Raw genomic sequence first — 22,344 nt, 5'->3', positions numbered from 1 at the left:
CCCGTGTTTGTGGCAGGATGCGTGCTGTGGCTGCCATTTAGGTCCTGGAATCATTAGTCATCTCATTGTACTTCTCCTTCCAAGTTTGGCCACAACTGTGTCGAGAGCACTTCGTTTAAGTGGCGGGCTCTCTCTCTCTCTCTCTGAGGCAGAATAATGCGTTGACCTCTTTAATGACCAAAAACCCCACTTTTAATCTCTTTTCATACTTGCCAGCAATTCACCTGCCGTACATGCACGGCATAATGAATGTGCATATTAAGTTTAACGGAACCAGGGCGCGCGACAGTGACACTCATGTCTACTTGACATTTCAGAGTGTTGTGTGTGCCTTTTTTGTTTAATGTCTGAGGAATATCAGTAAACTCGAGCGCGATTCAACCACGTGCTCTGGTAGCGACGTTCCATTTATTTTTATTATTACATTATTATTACACGCTTTTATTTAACTCACTGTTGTTGTCGTATCCTCAAATCGTTTAACTCAATTTTAACCCACTTCCCAATGTCGTATCGACTGCAAACTCGGTATACTTATGTCATACTGATGACAATACTATATTGTATCATTAAAAAGAAAAAATATATTTTTAAGCAATCTTTTTTATATCTTATGTTTCGGCTTGGGTCTAATTGTCCACGCTCAACTCACGTTGGCTGTAAATCACCACGGTCCCCATTACGTTGTGGGGAAGCTTCGGGGCCACTTCCTGGAGTCGTGGAGTTCTGCCATTACTAGTAGGGTACATTTCATTAAAGCGTGTTAAAAAAAATGTATATTACTTATTTTGCCTGAAAACCCTTGCCTAGAACACACAGCGACTATGTAGCCCTATTCATAGTGAATCGGGGTCACATGCAAATGTCAGGGCGCACGGCATAGCCCTGTTAAACTTTTATTGAGGGACAAAAGCTCACGGCCGACAGACGCAAAACTACACAATGATAAACAGGGATAGAGACAATCGCGTGCTCAGACGCCACGCGCGACTCACAATTGTGACTTTACATTGGCCCAACGTGAGCTGGAACAACTGGTTCGTGCACTATTGCATCGATGACCACTTGAACCTGTGAAGGGCGTGTATTTTTGGGAGGAGAAAGAAAATAGTAATCTTGCTGTGCGTTCTTATTCGCTGCATCGGGCATTATTCATGGAGGAATGCGACTGTGGTGTCTGGTGGGGGCATTCCTCGCAAACGCACGAGGGGGCAGTGTAGCCCGGCTGGTATCACGAGTGAGATTGTTTACCACAAGTTTTTGTTAGTCGAAAGCGTCAAGGGTGACTTTCGGAAATGAACATTTTTTTATTTGTACTGGAGGAATCCGAAGAGCTACGAAGCTCCTTTTCACACATGTACAGTAGGGGCACGGAGTCGGAATGTTACAACAACAAACAATACAAAAAGCAGGGGTGGCTTTCAGAGATCGGAATCGGAATATTTACGTATACTGGAGAGTCCGATGAGTTATGAAGCTCTTTTTTCACCGATGTCCAGTAGGAGGCACGTGGTCAGACAGTTACAACAAACACGATAGGTGTGCAAAGTATAGGAAAGGTAAGCGAATCACAAAAAAAACTAATTGTATTTTACCACTGAGCTATTCGCTTAATTTTCAGAAGCGGCCTGGCCACAAATGATCGCTCAACGAAGTGGCTAATGTGGACATTTATAGCGGGCAAATAATTATCTCAACGTATGTTTATAAATATGGAGGGATACATCGCAGGACCCGGAGGAAAAAAATCCACACGACCACGGTGAGAACGTGTAAGCTCCAAATATACAGGCATCATATTCAGGGTCGAACCCCCGACGCTGACGCCTGTAGATTTGTAGTTTGGTTTGCCGAGTTGCACATCAAAGCAAATGCAACCACCGGTTAAAACACTGTAAATCCATCGGCCTAATTGAGGGGTGCTTTGAAAGCATGCACGGTTTATTCCACTGGCTGGATATTTCCCTCTGTGGTATGTGTGTAATTGTGTATGGTATATATGGTTCAGCGTGAGCGTCTTGTGTAGTTCAGCGACATTGCTGCATTCATTTATTAATATTTCTGCCACCCTCGTACGCGAGCGTGGATCATGGATGCTTGTGACTTGTAAACGCTCTGCCAGGGATGTGTCACTTTTAATTTGTCACGGATGGCTGCAAACCATCAACTCCTTGTTCCAGCGTTTGGCTTTTTTAATTTCATAACCGTGATTCTGGTGTTGGACCGTGACAGAATGAACCAGAGCGTGTAGATGTCCAAAAGACAAACAACAGTGTCGTTTGTGTGAATGTTCCATTGAAGTAAGCGATGCTAGCATAGCCCGAAATGAGAAGACCATTCAGTAAACTTGGAACACGCGAATCGTGCCCTGGTGTGTGACCTAGAGCCATCCCTGAGCGTGTCCACAGCACGGCTGCACCACATCGCAGCACACCTGTACCACACCATCCCAGCTTCACGGTGGCATGAGGTTACATGCGCAGTGAGTTACCCTCGTGTTCTCTGGTTCTTTCGGTAAAGTCACGAAAACTTCAAATCTGGAAAGTTACCCTCGTGCTGTACTCTGTGGCCCAGTTACACATTTCATGATGTCGTAGGCACTGGGTGGAAACCGATTGTCTTAATAATTACTTTAATTTATAAAGCATCTACATACTAAGAGCGTCCCATGTAGCTGGATGTACAAGGTGATTATATTAATATAAACAGTATACACAGACCGGGCACGTCGCACTTGGCGAGGACCCAGGGGCCGGCCCAGGACACGCTGGCGGGACTAAGTCTGGACTGGGAACGCCTGGAAATTCCCCAGTAAGGGGCCGTCCATAAATGACGTCACGCACCTAGGGGGGGGAGGGTCAGACATTTGTGACGATGTGTGACGAGGGGGAGGGTTTGAGAAATGACGTCACATCAAAATGCGCAACTTTAAATAAATATAGACAACACGTTCTCCGTAATTAAATAGGTTATTTAAAAAATGTTTTCTCCTACAACATCAGAGTGCAGCGCCACATTAAATACGCACTACAATGACAATAGTTTAAAGCGATTTGAAGTATTTTTTTTGGGGGGGGGGCAGAGCTTTGTGACGTCATATTTGAGGGGGGTCTGACTTTTTGTGACGCCGTGTGACGAGGGGGGGGGTAAAAAATCGTCCAAAATCGCGTGACGTCATTTATGGACGGCCCCTTACGTGACGATTGTGTCAATGCTGTTGGATCTGGCAGACGGAAGAAAGTGGTGGCGATGTTGGGCGGACGCAATTAACTTTGATGGATTACAGTAGCGCATTAATTGGATGAAAACGTCTTAAAATAAAAAAAATCCAAAATGTAGAATCCTCCTGAAAAAGTGCGTCGGCTTAGTGTAGCTTCCTGGATCAATGGATCATTATTATTCTCGACTCTCCAGTCATCCCGAGGACCTGTCTCTTACGGGGGGGGGGGGGGGTACTCCTGTTCAGTAGGAGGGTAGGGCCCCCACAAACCTATTTAATTCGATTCTATCCCTGTTGGGTAAACATTTTGAGACCCTGTGTACAGTGCCGATTGATAAATGTTTTCTCCTACAACATCAGAGTGCAGCGGAACATTACATACGCACTACAATGACAATAGTTTAAAGCGATTTGAATATTTTTTTTGGGGGGGGGAGGGGGCAGAGCTTTGTGACGTCATATTTGAGAGGGGGTCTGACTTTTTGTGACGCCGTGTGACGAGGAGGGGGGGGTCAAAAATCGTCCAAAATCGCGTGACCTCATTTATGGACGGCCCCTAAGAGCGAGAGTATTTAGAGTGTACAGTAGTGTATAGTAATGTAGTGCTAGAGTCTGTCGCCAGGTCAAGTGATGTCTGGACCACCCTACTCTCAACGCGCTGCCGCCGCGACCCTCACCAGGACAAGCTGATTAGGAAAACGAAGGAACGGAAGTACAGTATACACAGACAACACAAAAAAACATTTATGCAACAAAATTTAAAAAAAACGACAGCTCGGAAAAAAGCTTCGCTTCTTGAACATCGGTGCGATTGAGTGTGCACAAGCTGTCCCGGACACCTCGGCTCCCACGCCAATGATGAATCGCACTGCAGTTTGTTTGCAGCATAAAGAGGAAAAGGTGAAGAGGAGTGACAATTTGGTGTTAAGTGGGAGGGTGGAGAGGTGGGAAAATCGAGGAAAGGGGCCTTCGGAGAGTAACCACTATTAGCTAGAGGGCAGACCAAATGTGTGGACCTGTAGGGAAGGGAATCAGCACAGGAGACAACCAAGGGGAGATGATCACATGCATTGAGAGCAACAAAGAATAAAGAGGGAGCTACCACAGTTTAATTTTGGATTTCACCAACACCAAGTATAACCTAAAATCAAGAGAAAGATACCTTGAGGTGGCACCATATGCATTTGACAGCCAGGTCAAAGGCAGCGTTGCCTTCTAATGCTCGGACATATAGATGTGTATGTATAGGTGTACCCTTTGTCAGTCCACTGCTGGACGAGGACCTCACTATGCCGTGCAAATTATCGGGGCTATTTGACCATACTTCACCATACCAGTCATTGCGGTGTCGGTGAAGGCGGGGGAGCATCGACATGGGGGCATCAAAAGCAAGAGTACAATCAGGGATGGAGCCAGGATTTCAGGCCGGGGTGACATTCAACAAATTTTAATTTCAAGAATGATTAGAGAGTCAGGCTGTTGAACTAGACGCCATCGGTTGGCGGACACGCTCTGACAATGCAGTTGCACGGAGTCCGCCAGACCGAGTGTCGTACACTTACACGCAGAATGTCACCCCTGTCACCACCCCCCTGGCTCCGCCCCTGAGTGCAATAATGGGGTTTGCTGCACTACCTTCTGCTGTCCCGTATGAGCTCTGCAGGACGTGGCCGCACATGAGATGGGGCGTACGCAGTGACAATCGGGCTCGCAGTCCCTTCCTCTCAGCCGCGTGTGAGCAGGGCCAATTGCGTCACTGTCATTCACTCTGCTCTATATTTGGCCTCTCGAGTGCACGTTCTCCACATCGCCAGAACAATGAGACGATCAGTGCCACGTGGAGGGAATGCTTCACCTATCAGCAGGACAAATCAGCGTGCAGCCACGTACAGCAGAGATTGATCATTTGCCGGACATTGGAGGATTTGAAGCGGATGAAACCCAGATTTAGAGCAATAGAGAGCCCCATATGCTCTTTCAGCGTCTTCCACGTCAGGTGCTGCCACTGGATTAACAGTGAAATTCCAAGGCCGGCATGAAGGATATGCTTAGCCACTAGGATCAAATGTGTCTGATTGACTCCTGTGTGCCGATATTAGTCATAATCAGCAGTTTGACTAAACTTGCATCGAGTTTTTTTTTTCAACCCGTAATTGATTATGCGACGGCTTAGGGAGGCCTTCATTCAGAAATTGTTCAATCATGGTAGCGACATGTTAACCGCCTCGCCTTGTATACAGGAGGTCGTGGGTTCGATCTCGACCCTAATGCCTGTATATTTGGAGTTTGCACGTTCTCCCCGGTAGTCGCGTGGATTTTTCTCCGGGTCCTCTGGTGTTTTCCTCCACATTTCGAAATATGCATTTGGAGTATTTGGCTGATATCAATTTTGACATGAAAAGCCACTTGGTTGAGCTATCATTTGTGGCCAGGTCGCTTCTGAAAAATAGCTAAATAGCTCAGTGTGTCTTACCTGGTAAAATTATAAAAAAATAGTTTAGAATAGTTTTTAGAATGACACCGTGGTGTCTATAATCAGTTCAAGCATGCTTGTCGTGATGCTGTAGGCAACATTGAATGAATACTCATAGTTTGACTGTTTTATAAATTATTAATCTTTCTGAAAGAATACCTTTGTAAATGAATAACATGAGTACAATTACCATTCCTTATTTGAATTTGTAGAGGATCTGAAGGCAACCACATCACAAGATCGCATAAAACAGCTGGACACTTGCTGATCTCTGCATAATCCAACAACCCAACGGCTGAGTAGTTTCATCAGAGAAGTGCATCGCCACAGGGCCCAGCTTTTCCCCGCTAACGGGGAGCTGTTGGTGTGAGATAGTACAGTGAGGGAAACAAATATTTGATCCCCTGCTGATTTTTTACGTTTGCCCACTGACAAAGAAATGATCAGTCTATAATTTTAATGGTAGGTTTATTTGAACAGTGAGAGACGGAATAACAACAAAAAAGATCCAGAAAAACGCATGTCAAAAATGTTATAAATTGATTTGCATTTTAATGAGGGAAATAAGTATTTGACCCCCTCTCAATCAGAGAGATTTCTGGCTTCCAGGTGTCTTTTATACAGGTAACGAGCTGAGATTAGGAGCACACTCTTAAAGGGAGTGCTCTTCATCTCAGCTTGTTACCTGTATAAAAGACACCTGTCCACAGAAGCAATCAATCAATCAGATTCCAAACTCTCCACCATGGCCAAGACCAAAGAGCTCTCCAAGGATGTCAGGGACAAGATTGTAGACCTACATAAGGCTGGAATGGGCTACAAGACCATTGTCAAGCAGCTTGGTGAGAAGGTGACAACAGTTGGTGCGATTATTCGCAAATGGAAGAAACACGGGAAGATCTTGTCAATGATCTCAAGGCAGCTGGGACCATAGCCACCAAGAAAGCAATTGGTAACACACTACGCCTTGAAGGACTGAAATCCTGCAGCACCCGCAAGGTCCCCCTGCTCAAGAAATCACATATACATGCCCGTCTGAAGTTTGCCAATGAACATCTGAATGATTCAGAGGACAACTGGGTGAAAGTGTTGTGGTCTGATGAGACCAAAATTTAGCTCTTTGACATCAACTCAACTCGCCGTGTTTGGAGGAGGAGGAATGCTGCCTATGACCCCAAGAACACCATCCCCACCGTCAAACATGGAGGTGGAAACATTATGCTTTGGGGGTGTTTTTCTGCTAAGGGGACAGGACAACTTCACCGCATCAAAGGGACGATGGACGGGGCCATGTACCTGTCAAATCTTGGGTGAGAACCTCCTTCCCTCAGCCAGGGCATTGAAAATGGGCCGTTGATGGGTATTCCAGCATGACAATGACCCAAAACACACGGCCAAGGCAACAAAGGAGTGGCTCAAGAAGAAGCACATTAAGGTCCTGGAGTGGCCTAGCCAGTCTCCAGACCTTAATCCCATAGAAAATCTGTGGAGGGAGCTGAAGGTTCGAGTTGCCAAACGTCAGCCTCGAAACCTTAATGACTGGAGAAGATCTGCAAAGAGGAGTGGGACAAAATCCCTCCTGAGATGCGTGCAAACCTGGTGGCCAACTACAAGAAACGTCCGACCTCTGTGATTACCAACAAGGGTTTTGCCACCAAGTACTAAGTCATGTTTTGCAGAGGGGTCAAATACTTATTTCCCTCATAAAAATGCAAACCAATTTATAACATTTTTGACATGCGTTTTTCTGGATTTTGTTGTTGTTATTCTGTCTCTCACTGTTCAAATAAACCTACCATTAAAATTATAGACTGATCATTTCTTTTTCAGTGGGCAAACGTACAAAATCAGCAGGGGATCAAATACTTTTTTCCCTCACTGTATGTTTGACCCCAAAGAATTTGGACCCAGCTTTGAGAATACTTTGTTTTTTTTCAGACCTCCAGGCTACAAGTAGGCTCAGGGTTTGGGTTCTGATCCTGATCCGCCGGGGACATAATTAGTTCGGCTAAAAAGGGGGTTAACAAAAACCACCATAGATGGTCGGGTTCGAATAATAATACGTTATATTCTTGTTTCTTTTGGTAATATCACGTAGAAGGGAAATAATAATATATTAATCCCTGCAGTCACGAAAGCTTTAAATCGAAAAATAATACTTTAATTGTATAAATCATCATTCATCCGAATAGCATCCCTTAACGCTGTACAATTGGGGCGCTGCGGTGACGAGGTGTTAACTACCTCGCCTGGTATGGAGGAGGCCGTGGGTTCGATCCTGACCCTGAGGTCTGTATATTTGGAGTTAGCACGTTCTGCCCGTGGTCGTATAGATTTTTCTCTGGGTCTTCTGGTTTTGCCCTCCACATTGAGAAACATGCGTTTAGAGTATTTGATATACATTTGCACGTAAGCCACTTAATTGGACTATCATTTGTGGCCAGGTCACTTAAGAAAAAGAGCTATATAGCTCAGTGGGCCTTACCTGGTAAAATAAAAATAAAAAGTAGTTTAAGTAGTTTTAATATAAGGACCAGATCCCATATATACAGCCACTACCAAGAAAATGAAAACACTACTAGTGAGCAAAACAAAAATAAGAAATTACACCAAAACAAAAGGCACAAACAACAAAAGAAGGCTATCACATAATGTAAAGAGAAGAGTATTCTGACCCCGGGTTCACAATTCTAAGTGAGAGAGAGAGGGGGGGGGGTCCATAGACTATCTCACACTGGGTTGCTGGTGACACGAGTCGGTGGCTCGTCCACTGCAAGTGTCCGCGCTCTGAATGTAAAGGTCACACACACACTGTCCGCAGGGTAATGTTCTAGTGCCCCCACCTGTTGTCTGTGCTGCGTCGTTGGCGTCAGGAGGGTTACGAGGTAGGGGCTCTTATGCCTCTGGTGTTGGGGTTTTTTTGGAGCCTGCAGTGGACATTGACAGTGAGGTCACGGGGGTTGGAGGGGGTGGGGTTGATTTGTCCTTGCTGGTGGTCAAAAACACATTGGGTCATTTAGGCATTATGAGGCTGCTGGTGTGTCCATCATGGCTGTGGTCTGTCTTCCTAACCTTTTTGTCTATATAGTAATTATAATTATATCTTATCTGATTCCTGTATCTGATTGCATTAGTTTAATTATGTGCTTATTTGGTATAGTTATGACTGGACGGCTTACTATTTATTGCCATGAAAGACCGTCATTTTACGGAGTGCGCAGAGATTTCTTCAATTTGGATCATGAGCCAGACCCACGTGCTCAACCAAAATGGCATTAGCCCCTCTTCTAAAAATAAGATCCGATCAGGCTGGGTGCCAACATGTTATGTTCACCTTTACCCTACAGCACCACATTCAAACACCTCTTCCTTGGAGCACTGCGATCAGTCCGAAGCCATTATTGGTCGTGTAATTTATTCGTCCATAGGAATTCTGTGCGAGGACATTTTTTTACCTCATTATAGGGCGACCCGGCCTCAGGCATCTGGGAAACTCATTTCACGTCTCATTCCTTAGAGACCAGAATTACCTGCTGCACTGAGCAATTCATTCTATGGACGAATAAATAAGAAGAGATACACTTTTTCCTCCGTTCTCGGATAGCCTCTGGAACATTCTCATTTATGAATCTGCGATGAAAATTCCACATTTCTATTGCAGGGACCAGTCTTTAAATATAACAATTTGTTCTAAATTTGAAGTAATCGTGACTGCAAGAATCCATACTCTTTGGTCCATTCACCTACGTGAATTTACCGAAAGAACCAAAGAGTATAGAACAATTAGTGTTATACCTTTCAAAATGTGGTAGGTATTTTATCCACCCAGCAGGGATGGTGGTGGTAGTGTGAATCGTGTCTTGGCCAGGATTTGAACCTGCAGCCTTCATTTTATGCTTTCAGCACTCTTGACCACAGTCCATATCAGTGGCACACACAGAAACCACGACATGAACTACAGAGCACGGTCACAGCTTCTGATGGTACTGTGCGTAAGGATGCGCATATCTTCGAAGTGACAGGCCCTTTGCAAGGGGCCACTGGACATTCGTAACATCCAAGCACCATTTGATCTCTGCTGGTTGTGAGCGCTGGGCACAGGAGGCTGCCGGATTTTGTGCAGGAACGAAGCGACTGTTGTTCGAGTTGATCTGGCGGATGTGGAGTTCAGCCCGACCACACGGGTCCATGCGAAGGCTGAGGAGGCCGCTGTGTTTCTGCTTTCTGCCGGGCTCCATTCGTCAGAGCCGCGGAAGCTTTTATTGCTGCCTTAATTAAATGCAGATCCGAGGCATTAAGCGGTGTGCCCTGTGACTTTAAAGAGCTCACCTAACTGCGTTTCCATTCATATATATTTATGGCCACAGGACCCATGCCAGTGGCATCTTCGTGATAATTTAACGAGGGTTTTGTTGCATGCTGAGGCTTATACGAGCAACACAGAACTTGTGAGAAAACGTCTTGATTAAAATTCCACTTGTCTCCAGACATCTGGCTTAGTTTTTGGTTGCATTGTCCCCCCCCCCCCCCACCCCTCGGCTTCACAGAAAGACCTTTGACAAGTGTAATGTTCTGTTTAGATCGTGTAAACAAAATGAGCGATTCCTCGCCAAAACTGAACGCTTTAGGAGTTGAAAGTAGTTGCGTGGTGATGTGTAGCGGCTTCACTGCCGACAGAGAAAAAAGATCCCCTTTGTTATGATACATTTTGTGCCACATTGGGATAACCGGCAGCCCATGCATCACAAGAAGCACAGCGCGGCCGTGTTTATATTAAAGGGCTTTGGGGAGATTTTGCACAGGGCAGTGAGTGACACATAAACAGCTCCGTGTTGGACACGAACTCTTGATGCGGTGGGCTGCCACAATGCGCGTTGTCCCACCGCCACTCGGCCAGCCTCCACGCGGCCCCAGCGCTGTCCACGTGGCTGGACTCCGGCGGAGAGGTGGACGGCGCTGCTGGGGCTATGTTTAGAAACAAAACTTGCTCTCGGAGTTGCGGGCATATTTCCCGCCAGTGCCAATTTCAACTTTTCCATGATTGGCTGGTTCAGCGCAGAGTGCTTTTTTTTTGCTTTAGGGATATAGGAGGTAGCCTGCATTACTTTGAGGGGGAGGGCTAGGGAGTGGAGTGGAGAGAGAGAGAGAGTGGTGGGAGTGAGCACTGCTCGAACGGTCACCAGCTACAGGCGCACGACGCACGGCGCTCCGGCTACGGGATACGAGGGCAGTTTTCCCTCCACCGTCCGTCCATACGAGAGGCCGCTTAGGTGATGTCATTTCCTGTTGTTGAAGTCTTAAGTTTAAAAAAAAAGAACAATCTCGGCTGAAACTTTCCTCTGAAAAGGAGCTGACGGTGTGCTCAATGAGTTTGGTTCCACACATGAGAAACATCTGCGGCCGTTGAAGAGCGACGACATGAAAGCACGGCTCCTGATTTTTGGACTCACGCCTTGAGCTGCCATGGCTCAGAAGCAGGATTCTGAGATCCCCAAGGTGACATCCATCAACCTGGTGACTGGATTCTTTCAGTTCCTGCGCGGTAAGTACCAGACTCGGTGCCACTGACCTTGTCCGTGGCACCGCAGGAGGGACACGTGACTTGTTTATTTTGGAGCCAGCCTTAATGACGTGCCGGTGACCCACAGCTCCAAGAGGCACTGCCAATGGCTTTAGTGCTTACTGTCATGTATTTATAGCCTGAACTTCATGACAACGTATGTAATGTGCACGAGCTTACAACTTTCCACTGTGTCCTACACCGGTTCCTAACTTTGCCTGTGCAGGTTTCATCTAACCAGAGGAAATTGAGCTGTGTCAAAGTATTAATTGATTCATACCATCTGCTCAGCATGCACGCTTGTGGGGAACAGTGCACACCAGTGATTCACACATTTTCTCTCAGTTTTCTCGCCATATACCTGCCACAAATATGCCCGTGTACTTATGGCTTCTCTCTGTTACATGCCGTGGTTATAGACGCCTGCGTATGTACTGATTTTCAGTCTTGCACACTGTGGAATGTTTTGGTGTTACATGTTTTTGCCATGACTGTACGATGGCCCCCGGCATCGGGGGCCAGTTTCACAAGTTAACCAAATGGCCAGAACGCACGGTGTTGGCGATTTCAGTCGCCAAAAATCAGACGAAAATAAAAGATTTGTCAAAAAAACATTCTGGCCATAGATGTTTCCTGGAATCCCGGTTTAACCCTTTAAAAAAAGGAGGAGATGCCAAGGTGGCTCCGAGTTCAGAGCGCTGAGCTGACACCGCAGAGATCCTGGGTTTGAATCCAGACAACCGCCTGTGATTAAACTGGGTTCTCAAGTATAGTGAGTTGGATGAATTTAGACTGGTCACCAATCACTGCACACATACACACACACACAAAAAGCCCCAACACATTACATTTGGTTCTTTGCTTGGTTAAATCCCAGCTTTGATTGTTATTGAAAAATATATTGGTTTGTTCAACACGTATTGGTTTGACTGTCACGTGACGGACGTTACTCTCAATGGCTGAGCGAGTGAAAAAGTGCTGCCGCCCAATGTGTGGACCAGAGTTCAGAGGTAGTTCCTTGGAATTTGCCTCCGTGGGCCATTCTCTGACATGAAGGGTTGCATTGCTGTGGGTGGCTTCTTTGTTTCAGGACATGATGCTGAATGCACAATCAGGATAAATTTTGTTGATAAAAAACTAGAAAAAGTTGACCAAGAGTGGCCAAACCTGCTACGCATGCGCAAGGTTGCATCCCAATACAAGTATCCGCATGCTAAAATGTGTTTGCATTGAAATATTGATTAAATTGGATGACGTGACCTTTGTGATGTGGTGCTTAAAGTGAACTTTTTCACAGGCATCAGTGCAAATGTGTGTACATGCCGCATTCCTTCTTCAGAACACTGCATCTTAACTGGAGAATTTGTGTTTATTTTCTTCAGATGAACAAGAAGCGGTACAGAAGAGAACATTCACAAAATGGATAAACTCCCATCTGGCTCTGGTGAGGTGTGCACCGCTGTTGGCTATAAATTCCACTCTGTCTTGTCGAGATTTGCTCCTTGCCAGTATTCCCTTTCTATAAATCGATACAACAGATAATCGCCAGGCTTTGCGGTTGTTTCATTTCAATCGTTTGAAAAGTAAGTCATTGGAAAACTCAGCTTCATCCGTGGAGAACGTAGCTTGAACGCGGTCGGTGGGCTATGCCGTGTGGAATGCAGCTGTAATGAGCGAGTGAATGAGTAAACGAGTGGGGAGCATGCGGCGGTGGTGGTGGGAGCCGTCTGGGCTGTGGTTCGGTTGGCCGGTGCGCCCATCCACTGCTCTTGTTTTGGCAGTCGCTTGGAGACCATGTCAAACACAACGCGGAGTCTCGCAGCACCAGGCCCAAGCCAAGCCCAACACTTTTGTTTTACCGCAGTGGGGGGTAGGGAGCGTTTGTCGAGCAGTTTTTTTAGCGGGAAAGTACGGTGTGAAAAGCAAAAGTAGCTTTGCTTACTTGGGTTGTCGATAACACAAAAAAAGTGTAAAAATATACTACGTGGATTTTGCTCCGTTGATATAGGCTGGAATCTGTAACGTGCGTCTGAAACGTTCTTTAGCTCCATTGATCCCTGGGTCTCGAGAGCCGTCGGCGCACTTTGTATTTACTGAATTGGAAAGATATGGTTGGCCGGATATTTCTTGACTAGTGTTTAAGCATTTGAAATAGATATTAACACATGACAAATAAGGAATTTGTCCCTACAAAAAAACACGACCATTGCCATTTTCTAAGTTAGGCATCCCATCGTTGCTTGCTTTACATTTAAATAAGATGAAAACGATGTATGTGGTGTGTATGGTACTGTCAACTAAACACCATTGGCTTAATCCCCACACTGAAAGGGCCAATGCACAACATTTAAAGTGGTGTGATAGGCTTTTGAAAGTGCTACACCATTGACAAAAAGAGCATTGTGTACATTTTGGAAAGCATGTTCAGTGTGTGCGTCAACGTGCATTAATTGTGACGTAGAGGTTAGCGTACCATGCTATGAACCCAGATGCCCAAGTTTGATTCCCAATCATTGTCACTACTGGTGACAATTTTCTGATCTGGTCCTGGGTCTTCGCTTAATAGACTCAGCCTTAAATAAGTACCTGGAGTGTAAACATGAGCACTCGGGGACAAAAGCAGCCGGACACTGCGGGGCACGCCATCCCCCCTCGTTTGCAGTTTCTAGCCTTTATCTAGGCACTTGTTAACAACACTTGCCCCGACAATTTTCTAAAGGCTATTCGGGGGATCTTTGTCTTTGTCTGTTCAGCACAAGCCCCCGCTGGTGGTCGATGACCTCTTCAAGGATCTCAGGGATGGCGTGAAGCTCATCGCTCTGCTGGAGGTGCTGACTGGAGAGCGCCTGGTAAAACGTCTCACTCTTCTCTCTCCTCTCTCACGTGGCTCTATTCCTGGGCTGCTCAACAAATAACCGAATAGCGGCACAATGAAGGCTGCTTTTCTCACGGAGATCGTTGTTCTCGTGTTTTTGTGACAAAAGTGAATGAATAATCACTTGTTGCTCAAACGTGCGTGTGTAATGTCCCTACCAAGCACATGGCAACACATTAAATGGCAGCGATTGTATTTTTCCTCCGCGTACGCCTGCTTATTTTGCGTGGCCTAAAGCCAGGATTTGCTTTGTCTCGGCCGTTGCAGCCTTACGAGCAGGGACGGCAGCTGAAACGCATCCACGCCCTGAGCAACATCGGCACCGCCCTGAAGTTCATGGAGGCGCGGCGGGTGAGTCTCATCCACCCACCGGGGGGTCTCGCGGGGCCCCCCATCGCCCCCATCACAGTGGGGATTGCTCGCAAGGCTCCCGGCGTCGCGTGAAAGCAGCGTCCTCTTGTGTTGTTGGTGCAATGCTCTTAATCTGGAGCTCTCACCGAAGACCAAATCCAACAGTGGGAGAAAGTTAAATCGTCCAACTTTAGAATATGCTCTCATGTAGAACCCGCTTCATGTGCATTAATTGGAAAATGTACAAGTCGACATATAATATGCGGGACATTTACGCGATTGCCCGTTGCGCCCCCACACGTATCCCACGTGCTTTGTTTGAAGTGAACTAGGTTAACGCGAATGTGTAGCTCTGGACAGCAGCGTAGCGTCCCAGACATGTGGGACGTTGCCCTTTGCGATAATTGCAGTTCTAAAGTGTTGTTGTGTTCCCCGTTCGCCGCTTCCCGCTGCAGTCACGGCACGGCGACTCTCCGGTACGGTCCTCGAAGGTCACCGTTGTGTGTCGTTGCGTTGTGTGTGGGGCATTCGCGTGCGCTGCATTGTCCCACGCTGTGTCCGTGCCGCATTCAGGCGTGTTCCCATCGCAGTGGCTGGGTCAAAGGCAGTGCAAAGTCAGCAGCCGCGCTGTTGCCCATAACCTAACTTCAAAGCTCCAACATACGGAAGCAGTTTGTGAGGCCGTGATTAGAGTACTGCGTGGCGGAGTGAGGCATCGCAATGTGTGCAGGTACATTTGTAACGTTTACAATTTGCCGACAACAAAAGTGCCCTGAATGCACCCGATCTCGATAAATATCGGAAGCTAAGTAGGATTTGAATCTGGCTAGCATTGGGATGGGAAGCTGCCTAGGATTAATCTAGTTTTGGCTGTGAGGTAGCCAAAAGATGTCAGTATAGCGATGTATTCCTGAAACTATTTGCGTGTAACCTTTGAGTGTTTACCCCCTGTTTTTGGGTTTTCTCCAAATACTCCAAATCATTCCCGCATGCCAAACACCAAATCATGGATTTTTTTTGCCAAACATCTCAATGTAGGAAGCTACTAAAATAAACACTCGACACTCAGGGAGAGTAAACAAGGACAAAACTGTGAATATGACTAGTAGTGCAGTGACATTTGAAGATAAGGTCACAAGGTGGAGATATCAGCAGTGTTTTTTACTTGCCACCGACAGTTACCATGCTGCACAATTACTTTTTCTGTAACCATTCGAAAGCTCCACATTCTCCAGTGTGCCTAGTTCGATAGCATGGGAGTGCGGCTGCTAACTTTACTCTTTGACAGCACGTCATGGACAAGGAAATCCTCCGATTGTCTTTTTTCGTGGAATCATCATTTCACCCTGACGCCGTATTTTTCCACCGAGCACCGTTGTATTTTTCTCTCATAAACGTGCTTAAGAATGAGGTTATGCGTGCCAAAATTAATACATCATGCTCATCAGGAAGCTTGCTTTTCAAAAAGAGCTACCAACATTCACTTTTGGCTGTGCATTGAGAAATCAGTTTATTTAGAACTGTAATAAAATACACCGTAACATATGAAATTTTGTTTTTCCTTCAGATCAAACTTGTGAACATAAATGCCCCATACATTGCCGACGGAAAGCCGTCCATCGTGCTGGGTTTGATATGGACCATCATCCTCTACTTCCAGGTTCGTTCACGAGCAGCACTGCAAGTTGCTCAGTGATGGTTTGAGTGGTTTCCCAGAACTGTTCTTCACAGAAAACCGCTTCTCTGGCTTGGATTTTTGAACAAATTTCTCTCAAAGCGCCAAACTGCCAGGTTCATGCGCAAACAATCACCGTGTCTCAAATGTGTAGACCGTGTGCTTCGTTATACAACCGCATGTATATAAAATGCTTGTTACTCTCTTGCAGTTCTCTTTGTGTGATGATCCGCATTGTAATCCGTGGCATACCCATTTTAACACTCAACTCTTGTGCTGTTGCTTAAACACGGGGAGCGGACCGTTTGGTAGTGTATTTGTCACTTTTTGCAGAGGTTCGTGGTTCGAATCCAGCTTCCGCCCTGGTTATTGCTCCGGGTGTATCAACCATAAAATACGCACCGTCTGCTTCACAGGTGGACATTAAAGATCACGGGACATTATTCGGCAGAGTATGCCATTCTGTGCTGGTATTTTTGTCCAAATTTTCCGAAATTGAAAATTCACCTGCAAATTACTCAAATGGGAATTCACGTAACAATTAGCGCCCCCCTACTGCAGAAACTTGACAGGAACTTCCTGAAAAAGAGTCATGAGCCTCAGTGAGCTTTTCCTGGATAAAACAGTCATGATATTAATACCTTTGGACGGCCGCACATTAACACAAACTTGTCATTGCAAGGCTCTTGTGCTTGAATTAAATATTCCCCACTTGTACCCGATTAGTGTAGCTAAGATGCTTGCAGTGATGGATAACAAACATTTACGCGCTGTTTCGAAGTGGTAGAACCTCACGTGGTGGCAAGCCGTGTGAAATCAAATCACAGGTCATATGAAATGAAGTCGCAGGCCATAGCTTCCCCACTCCCCCGCTGAAGCAGCTGGACAATGTCGTCGGAAGCGCGTATGATGCCCGCTTGCTGTTCCCCCCAATGTGCGGACGCGTGTGTGAGCAGATCGAAGAGGCGACAAACAACCTTCTGCCCATCTCGCCGTGGAGCAGCGAGACGTCGCTGAGCAGCATGGAGGGGTCCTCCACCGCCAGCCCGCAGCGCAAGCGACGCCAAACTCCCATGCGTAGCACCGCCAAGAAAGCGCTGCTCAAGTGGGTGCAGCTGGTCGTTCCCAGGTGAGAGGGCACGGCCCTGCGGACTGTGGGCTTCGGTGAGCCGTGGAAATCATATTGGAACGGAGGTTTTGGAACTGGGCCATCTGTGGAGATGGGAGATGGTGGAGAGGAAGTTTGCGAGCCTCTGGAGAGATGCGCTGAAGGTGAGAGAGATTAAGTAAGAATCAGAGATGCATGCATGTATGTTGAACTTCTTTCACACCGTACATAGCCAACCATGCTTATCGGAGGTGCGGGGAAATTGGGGTTAATTGGCGTTTGCTCGTGTATTTTTTTCTGACCTTGATGGAAATATTTCCATAATTAATGGCTAATTCCAGCAATACAGGTGCGGGGGAAAGACAACAAACTAAACACAAGGAAGGACAACAAAGGAATATAACTGAGCCGCGTTGGCGATTAAATACAAACACGGACACAGGTGTTGTTTATCCTGTGAAGAAAGACATTGAAATTACTGAATATTCACGTGAATCAAAATAATGTACTGATTGTCTAAGTGTAGCTCGTTTGTCATTCCACTATTGGATGAGGGCCTCCCCACGCCTGTATGGGTCATGGGGGTTATTTGGCCAAAGTTCACCACCGTGGTAACTGCGGGTTGGTGAAGGCAGTGAGCGTAGACGTGGAAGCAGAGACGTGGAGTACTGAAATGGTATTGTATTTTTGAAACATTAATATTTGACGAGAATCATTTTCGTTAATTTTTTTGCTGCCATATTTGATTTTACAAACGGCTCAATGAAATGCAATAGAACCGTTAATATCCTTATATCTTGATTTGAAGCTATGTCAGCAGTTCTCCTGCTGTATCTGTTCCACCTGATGACGCACGCTTGTGTTGTGATCGAAACGTCGTGATTTATTTTATTTCATACCTACGTGACTTTGCCAAAAGAACCAAAGAGTATCCTTATATCATTTACAACCAAAAAAAATGTATTTCACCCGAACAACAGCCGCACGCTTTTAAAAATAGACTCGATAGAAACGTGTTAGTTATACATTTTTTTATTCGATTGCGGAGCCTGTTACTGGTCCTATTACAGTCAAGAGCCCGGCTGTTGCAACGACTGTGCTGCCATGGGGGTACTCGAGAAGACGCGCTGGGCATCAATCACGTGACTTGTAAAACAGCCGCCAATGCAGCTGAAGGGCTCGGCGGGAGGCAGAGCGCGGGGAGAGATGAAGGCAGCCGCCTCGGCATGCAAAATGGAGTGAGGAACAGTGCGCGTGGGCGTGCATGCGCCACTGCAATGCTCCTCCTGGGAGTCTGGGAGACGCTCGGAGACTGCGAGTGTAGGAGGACGCTGAGAGCGTTGCAGGAGAGAGCGCGGTGCGGGTGCCAGTGCAGATGGCAGAGCCAGCGCTCGCCTGCCGTGGCTGCCCATCTCCCGCGCGCTGTGCTGCGCACTGCCGCTTGTGGACAGGGCACGCGTGAAAAACCCCATCCATGCATTCGGTAGCGTGGGCTGCTTGACGGGTGCGTGGGCAATGGAAGTGGTAGGTTGTGTTGCGGGGCATTCGGCGCGGAGGCTTAAGCGTGCGACTCGTCCCTGGCAGCAGACGCTCATGCCCATGGAGCGAGTGGGAGTCTTGTTTTGAGTTTGCTGCGTGACTGACGTTGGGCTGTCATCCTCACCTGGCTCTCCCTTCCCCTGTCACCGGGCCGTCACCTCTGGTCTGCGTCGCTGCCCTTCGTTCGTTTCCCTTCGTCTGGAAAGTCGAGTTGGGGGCACCGAGATTCGCGACTTCGGTGCCAGCTGGCGCACGGGCATCGCCTTCCACTTGATGATTCGCGCCATTCAGCCAGAGCTGGTGAACCTCGAGCAAGTCACGCAGAGGTCCAACCACGAGAATCTTGAGGAGGCCTTCATCGTTGCTGAGGAGAAGCTTGGGATTCCTCGCCTGCTGGATCCTAAAGGTGATGTCCTGGTTTCGGCACCGCCGCCACCTATATATTAAGAATACAACTTTACATAGTTAAATTTATAATTAATTCTGCCATGCCTAGGCTTATGACTTGCCACCTTTACCAAATAGATCCTCCCACTGTTTCCGTAACGCATCTCGTTGTCCTTCCCTCGCACCTCCGATTAGCACGGTTGGCTACGCACAGTGCGAAAGAAATTCAACATACTCACACGCATCTTGAGATGCAGTCACATTTAAACACCGCTATATCAATGTGAGTATTGCAGAAGAGATCCGTGCTGACGTGAACATAGGTGGTGCTCATCTCTGTTGACGGATCTGAGCCGTTGGTGGAAATTATACAGAAACCACCAGTCTTTCCATAGACAAGACAAATCATTGCTAAATAACAAAACGACAAACATCTGGCATCATTCAGCGTCTTCTACTGGTTCCTTGGGCAGTCGCTGCGGTTTGTGTGCGAGTGATGCACACGCGCAAGCTCCCCATCTGTCTGCCCCGCCCGCGGTAGACGTGGACGTGGACAAGCCGGACGAGAAGATCATCATGACGTACGTGGCGCAGTTCCTCAAGCACTACCCCAACGCGGCCGAGTCTGAGGGGAACTTGCTTGGCGACGAGGTACAGCACAGAGCCCCACCCCCCGTCTCCCACGTCCCCCACGTCCCCCACGTCCCCCACGTCTCCCGACCTCCGTTGTCCCTGAGTGAAGTGTGTTCATCTCACCATCCTCCACTGCCTATGGAGTGTCCCGCAGCTCACTGTCAAACCTCTCTCTTTTTTTTTCTGCGTGTTGTCTACAACGTGCTCGCTCTTTGTGTTGCATTCGAGATGCTGTTCCTCCGAGTTGACGTCGTGATGGGTAATACGGCAACATTGTGTACCACTCTTGTCAGGTGTGCCTGTCAACCATCCCTACCTTTGCTCTGTCTGTTCCTAAGCTGCAGGTAAGGCCTGGGTTGTCCGCTCGCTGCTACTGTGGTCCAGACTGCTGCTAACAACCTGCCGTCTGCTGTGTTACACTTGTTCCAGCCCTAACGACGTTTCTTGTGCAGTTTGGAGTTTGCAACTTTTTTTTTCGAGTTTGCATATTACACTAACTATGCTGTGACACTGATTGCATGGTACCGGTTTAATTTCTAATTTGATTGCTGGCACAGAGGCATCCGATCGTTTTCACACTTTAATTGCCGTTTGAAGTGCAATGATAAGAGCACATTCAAGGCACCGTGCCCATAGAGAGTGTTGTCAAGTTGGCTCTGACCTAATTCCCAGCATTAGCATTCCTTCTCGTTACATCTAACTCACCATAGATACACTTGGAAGGGATACTGACCCCACAATATTACAACAGCGGCAGTTTCCAACAATGCAGTGATTTATCATTGCTGCATGCTGTTACTTGGTGCAGAGAGAAGACAGGATAAAGTTCATGGAGCTGCAGGCATGGCTAAACCAAGCCATCAAAGATGTGAGCTTGCAAGCAACTCCTGAGGCCCTCAAGGAACATTACCAGGTGGGAGCTGGCTTTGCTTGGGTTTCGGTGGATTTGAGTGACTTTTGTGTGAGTTTGACTTGGTTTAGTTTGTCTTTAGCTGGTATTTACTGGATTAACCTGGGTTGAGTTGGTTTTGGGTTTACAGATGTAACCCTTAGTGCTGAATAGGATGAAGTGGATCCTTGTCATTGTTGGTACTGTGCTCTTACCATGGCTTTGCTGACTGTTAATTATGGCAGGCTTTCCGACGAATCAAAGTTCCATTCGAGGACAGGAAGAGCACAGTGCTGTTGATGTTGCAGCCCCTGAAGGGGAACGGGAAACTCTCAGTGGAGCAGTCGACCGCGAAGAAAGATTGGGACCTCCTCTCGGCAAAGGCGAGTGGTGAAATCTTCCTCTCTTGTCCACTACTTTCTCTCGTGCACTCGATCAGCACATGAGCAGAAGAAAGGGTTGTCTTGTCTTGGAATGCTTTTTGTCTGTGTGGCCGGTCTCCTGATTCGTGTATGGAAAAATAGATGACTATCATTGCTTTTTGGCTTGTCGGATAGGATGTGGAAATTAATTCCTTTCTGTTTATTATTGGTTAAAGCAGTTCTCATGATATGCGTCACCTCAATTATTAACTCCGGATCGATTCACTGGTGTGGGGAGAATTGGGGAATTAGATTGGCGTGCTTCCTCACCGTGACCCTTCATTCCCTCTTACCGGTGCCGTTTGCAGCTGTGGGAGTGGCAGGGCCTGCTGGACGGAGCGCTGCCGCCGCCCCTGGCTGAAGTTGGCGTGTGGCTGCACCGCGTCGAGACGGCGCTGGGCCAGGGGGCGTCGCCCGGGCGCGACGCGGGCGAGGAGGCGGTGGGGCTCGTGCGCCGGCAGCTGGAGATCCACCGCGTGAGTTGCGCCGCGCCGCCACGCCGGCACCCCGTGCTCGCATGGTCCCCGGGTAAGCTGCGGTGTTTTTTTGTGCTCGTGGCGGCGGGAGGAGAGACGCTCGTCGCTTGCGCTGGGTGCAGGAGATTTCCCTCGATCTGGAGCGACACCGGCACTTGGTGGAGAAGCTGCGGAGGACCGGGGCGCAGGGGCTGGACGTGTCAACGGAGCAGCTCGACGATCTGACCACACGGTACTTCCTCCCAACACACCCTTTATTGACTTGGGAATAATAATAACAACAACAACAATGCCCTTTATTTAGCCAGGAAAGCCTCATTAAGTCTCAAAACTCTTTCAGTGTTTGGCATGTTGGAGCAAACTGCAGTATGTGGAGAATACCCGTGTGCATATGAGGGAGTAACACTCACACAAGGACACATAAGCCATTGTACTGCCATTTATGTACTGCTATCTCCTGACCACTGTTGTATATGCCGGGTATTGAAAATTTGCTGAAGATAATAAAAATAATTGGGCTTAGCTTCGTTGCCCAGGGTCATATCATCAATCGGGATCATACAATTAATTGTATGAAGTTATGCAGGTGTGCTGTAAGTATGCTAGATTAAGCTCGGCTTCGTAGTCTAGGTTTGTATTATCAATCAGTATAATACAATTATTCTTGCTTTAACATTTATTGATTATGTATTAGTGTTCATGTCAGGTCTCCAAATTTCTAAACAAAACCTTAACA

At 47.2% G+C, this 22,344-nt stretch overlaps 1 protein-coding gene across 5 annotated transcripts in view; it reads left to right on the top strand.

Annotated features, from left to right (window-relative positions):
* SYNE1 (spectrin repeat containing nuclear envelope protein 1) overlaps window positions 1-22,344 on the top strand; it is a 153,353-nt gene that overhangs the window by 12,294 nt on the left and 118,715 nt on the right. For all 5 annotated transcript variants that reach the window (XM_076065126.1, XM_076065125.1, XM_076065129.1 and 2 more), the window contains exons 3-14: window positions 12,636-12,697; window positions 14,007-14,102; window positions 14,396-14,479; window positions 14,935-14,955; window positions 16,047-16,139; window positions 17,111-17,283; window positions 19,008-19,207; window positions 19,730-19,839; window positions 20,630-20,734; window positions 20,956-21,093; window positions 21,441-21,608; window positions 21,731-21,840. In XM_076065126.1, coding sequence (XP_075921241.1) covers window positions 12,636-12,697; window positions 14,007-14,102; window positions 14,396-14,479; window positions 14,935-14,955; window positions 16,047-16,139; window positions 17,111-17,283; window positions 19,008-19,207; window positions 19,730-19,839; window positions 20,630-20,734; window positions 20,956-21,093; window positions 21,441-21,608; window positions 21,731-21,840 — 1,360 coding nt within the window. The remainder of the gene's footprint in view (window positions 1-12,635; window positions 12,698-14,006; window positions 14,103-14,395; window positions 14,480-14,934; window positions 14,956-16,046; window positions 16,140-17,110; window positions 17,284-19,007; window positions 19,208-19,729; window positions 19,840-20,629; window positions 20,735-20,955; window positions 21,094-21,440; window positions 21,609-21,730; window positions 21,841-22,344) is intronic.

This window comes from Petromyzon marinus, chromosome 6 (assembly GCF_048934315.1).
Source record: "Petromyzon marinus isolate PM22_M1 ecotype Great Lakes invasive population chromosome 6, UKy_Petmar_22M1.pri1.0, whole genome shotgun sequence".
In the NCBI taxonomy this organism is placed as follows: Eukaryota; Metazoa; Chordata; class Hyperoartia; order Petromyzontiformes; family Petromyzontidae; genus Petromyzon; species Petromyzon marinus.
The sequence above is the reverse complement of the archived record's forward strand: the minus strand, read 5'-3'. Positions and strand labels throughout refer to the sequence as shown.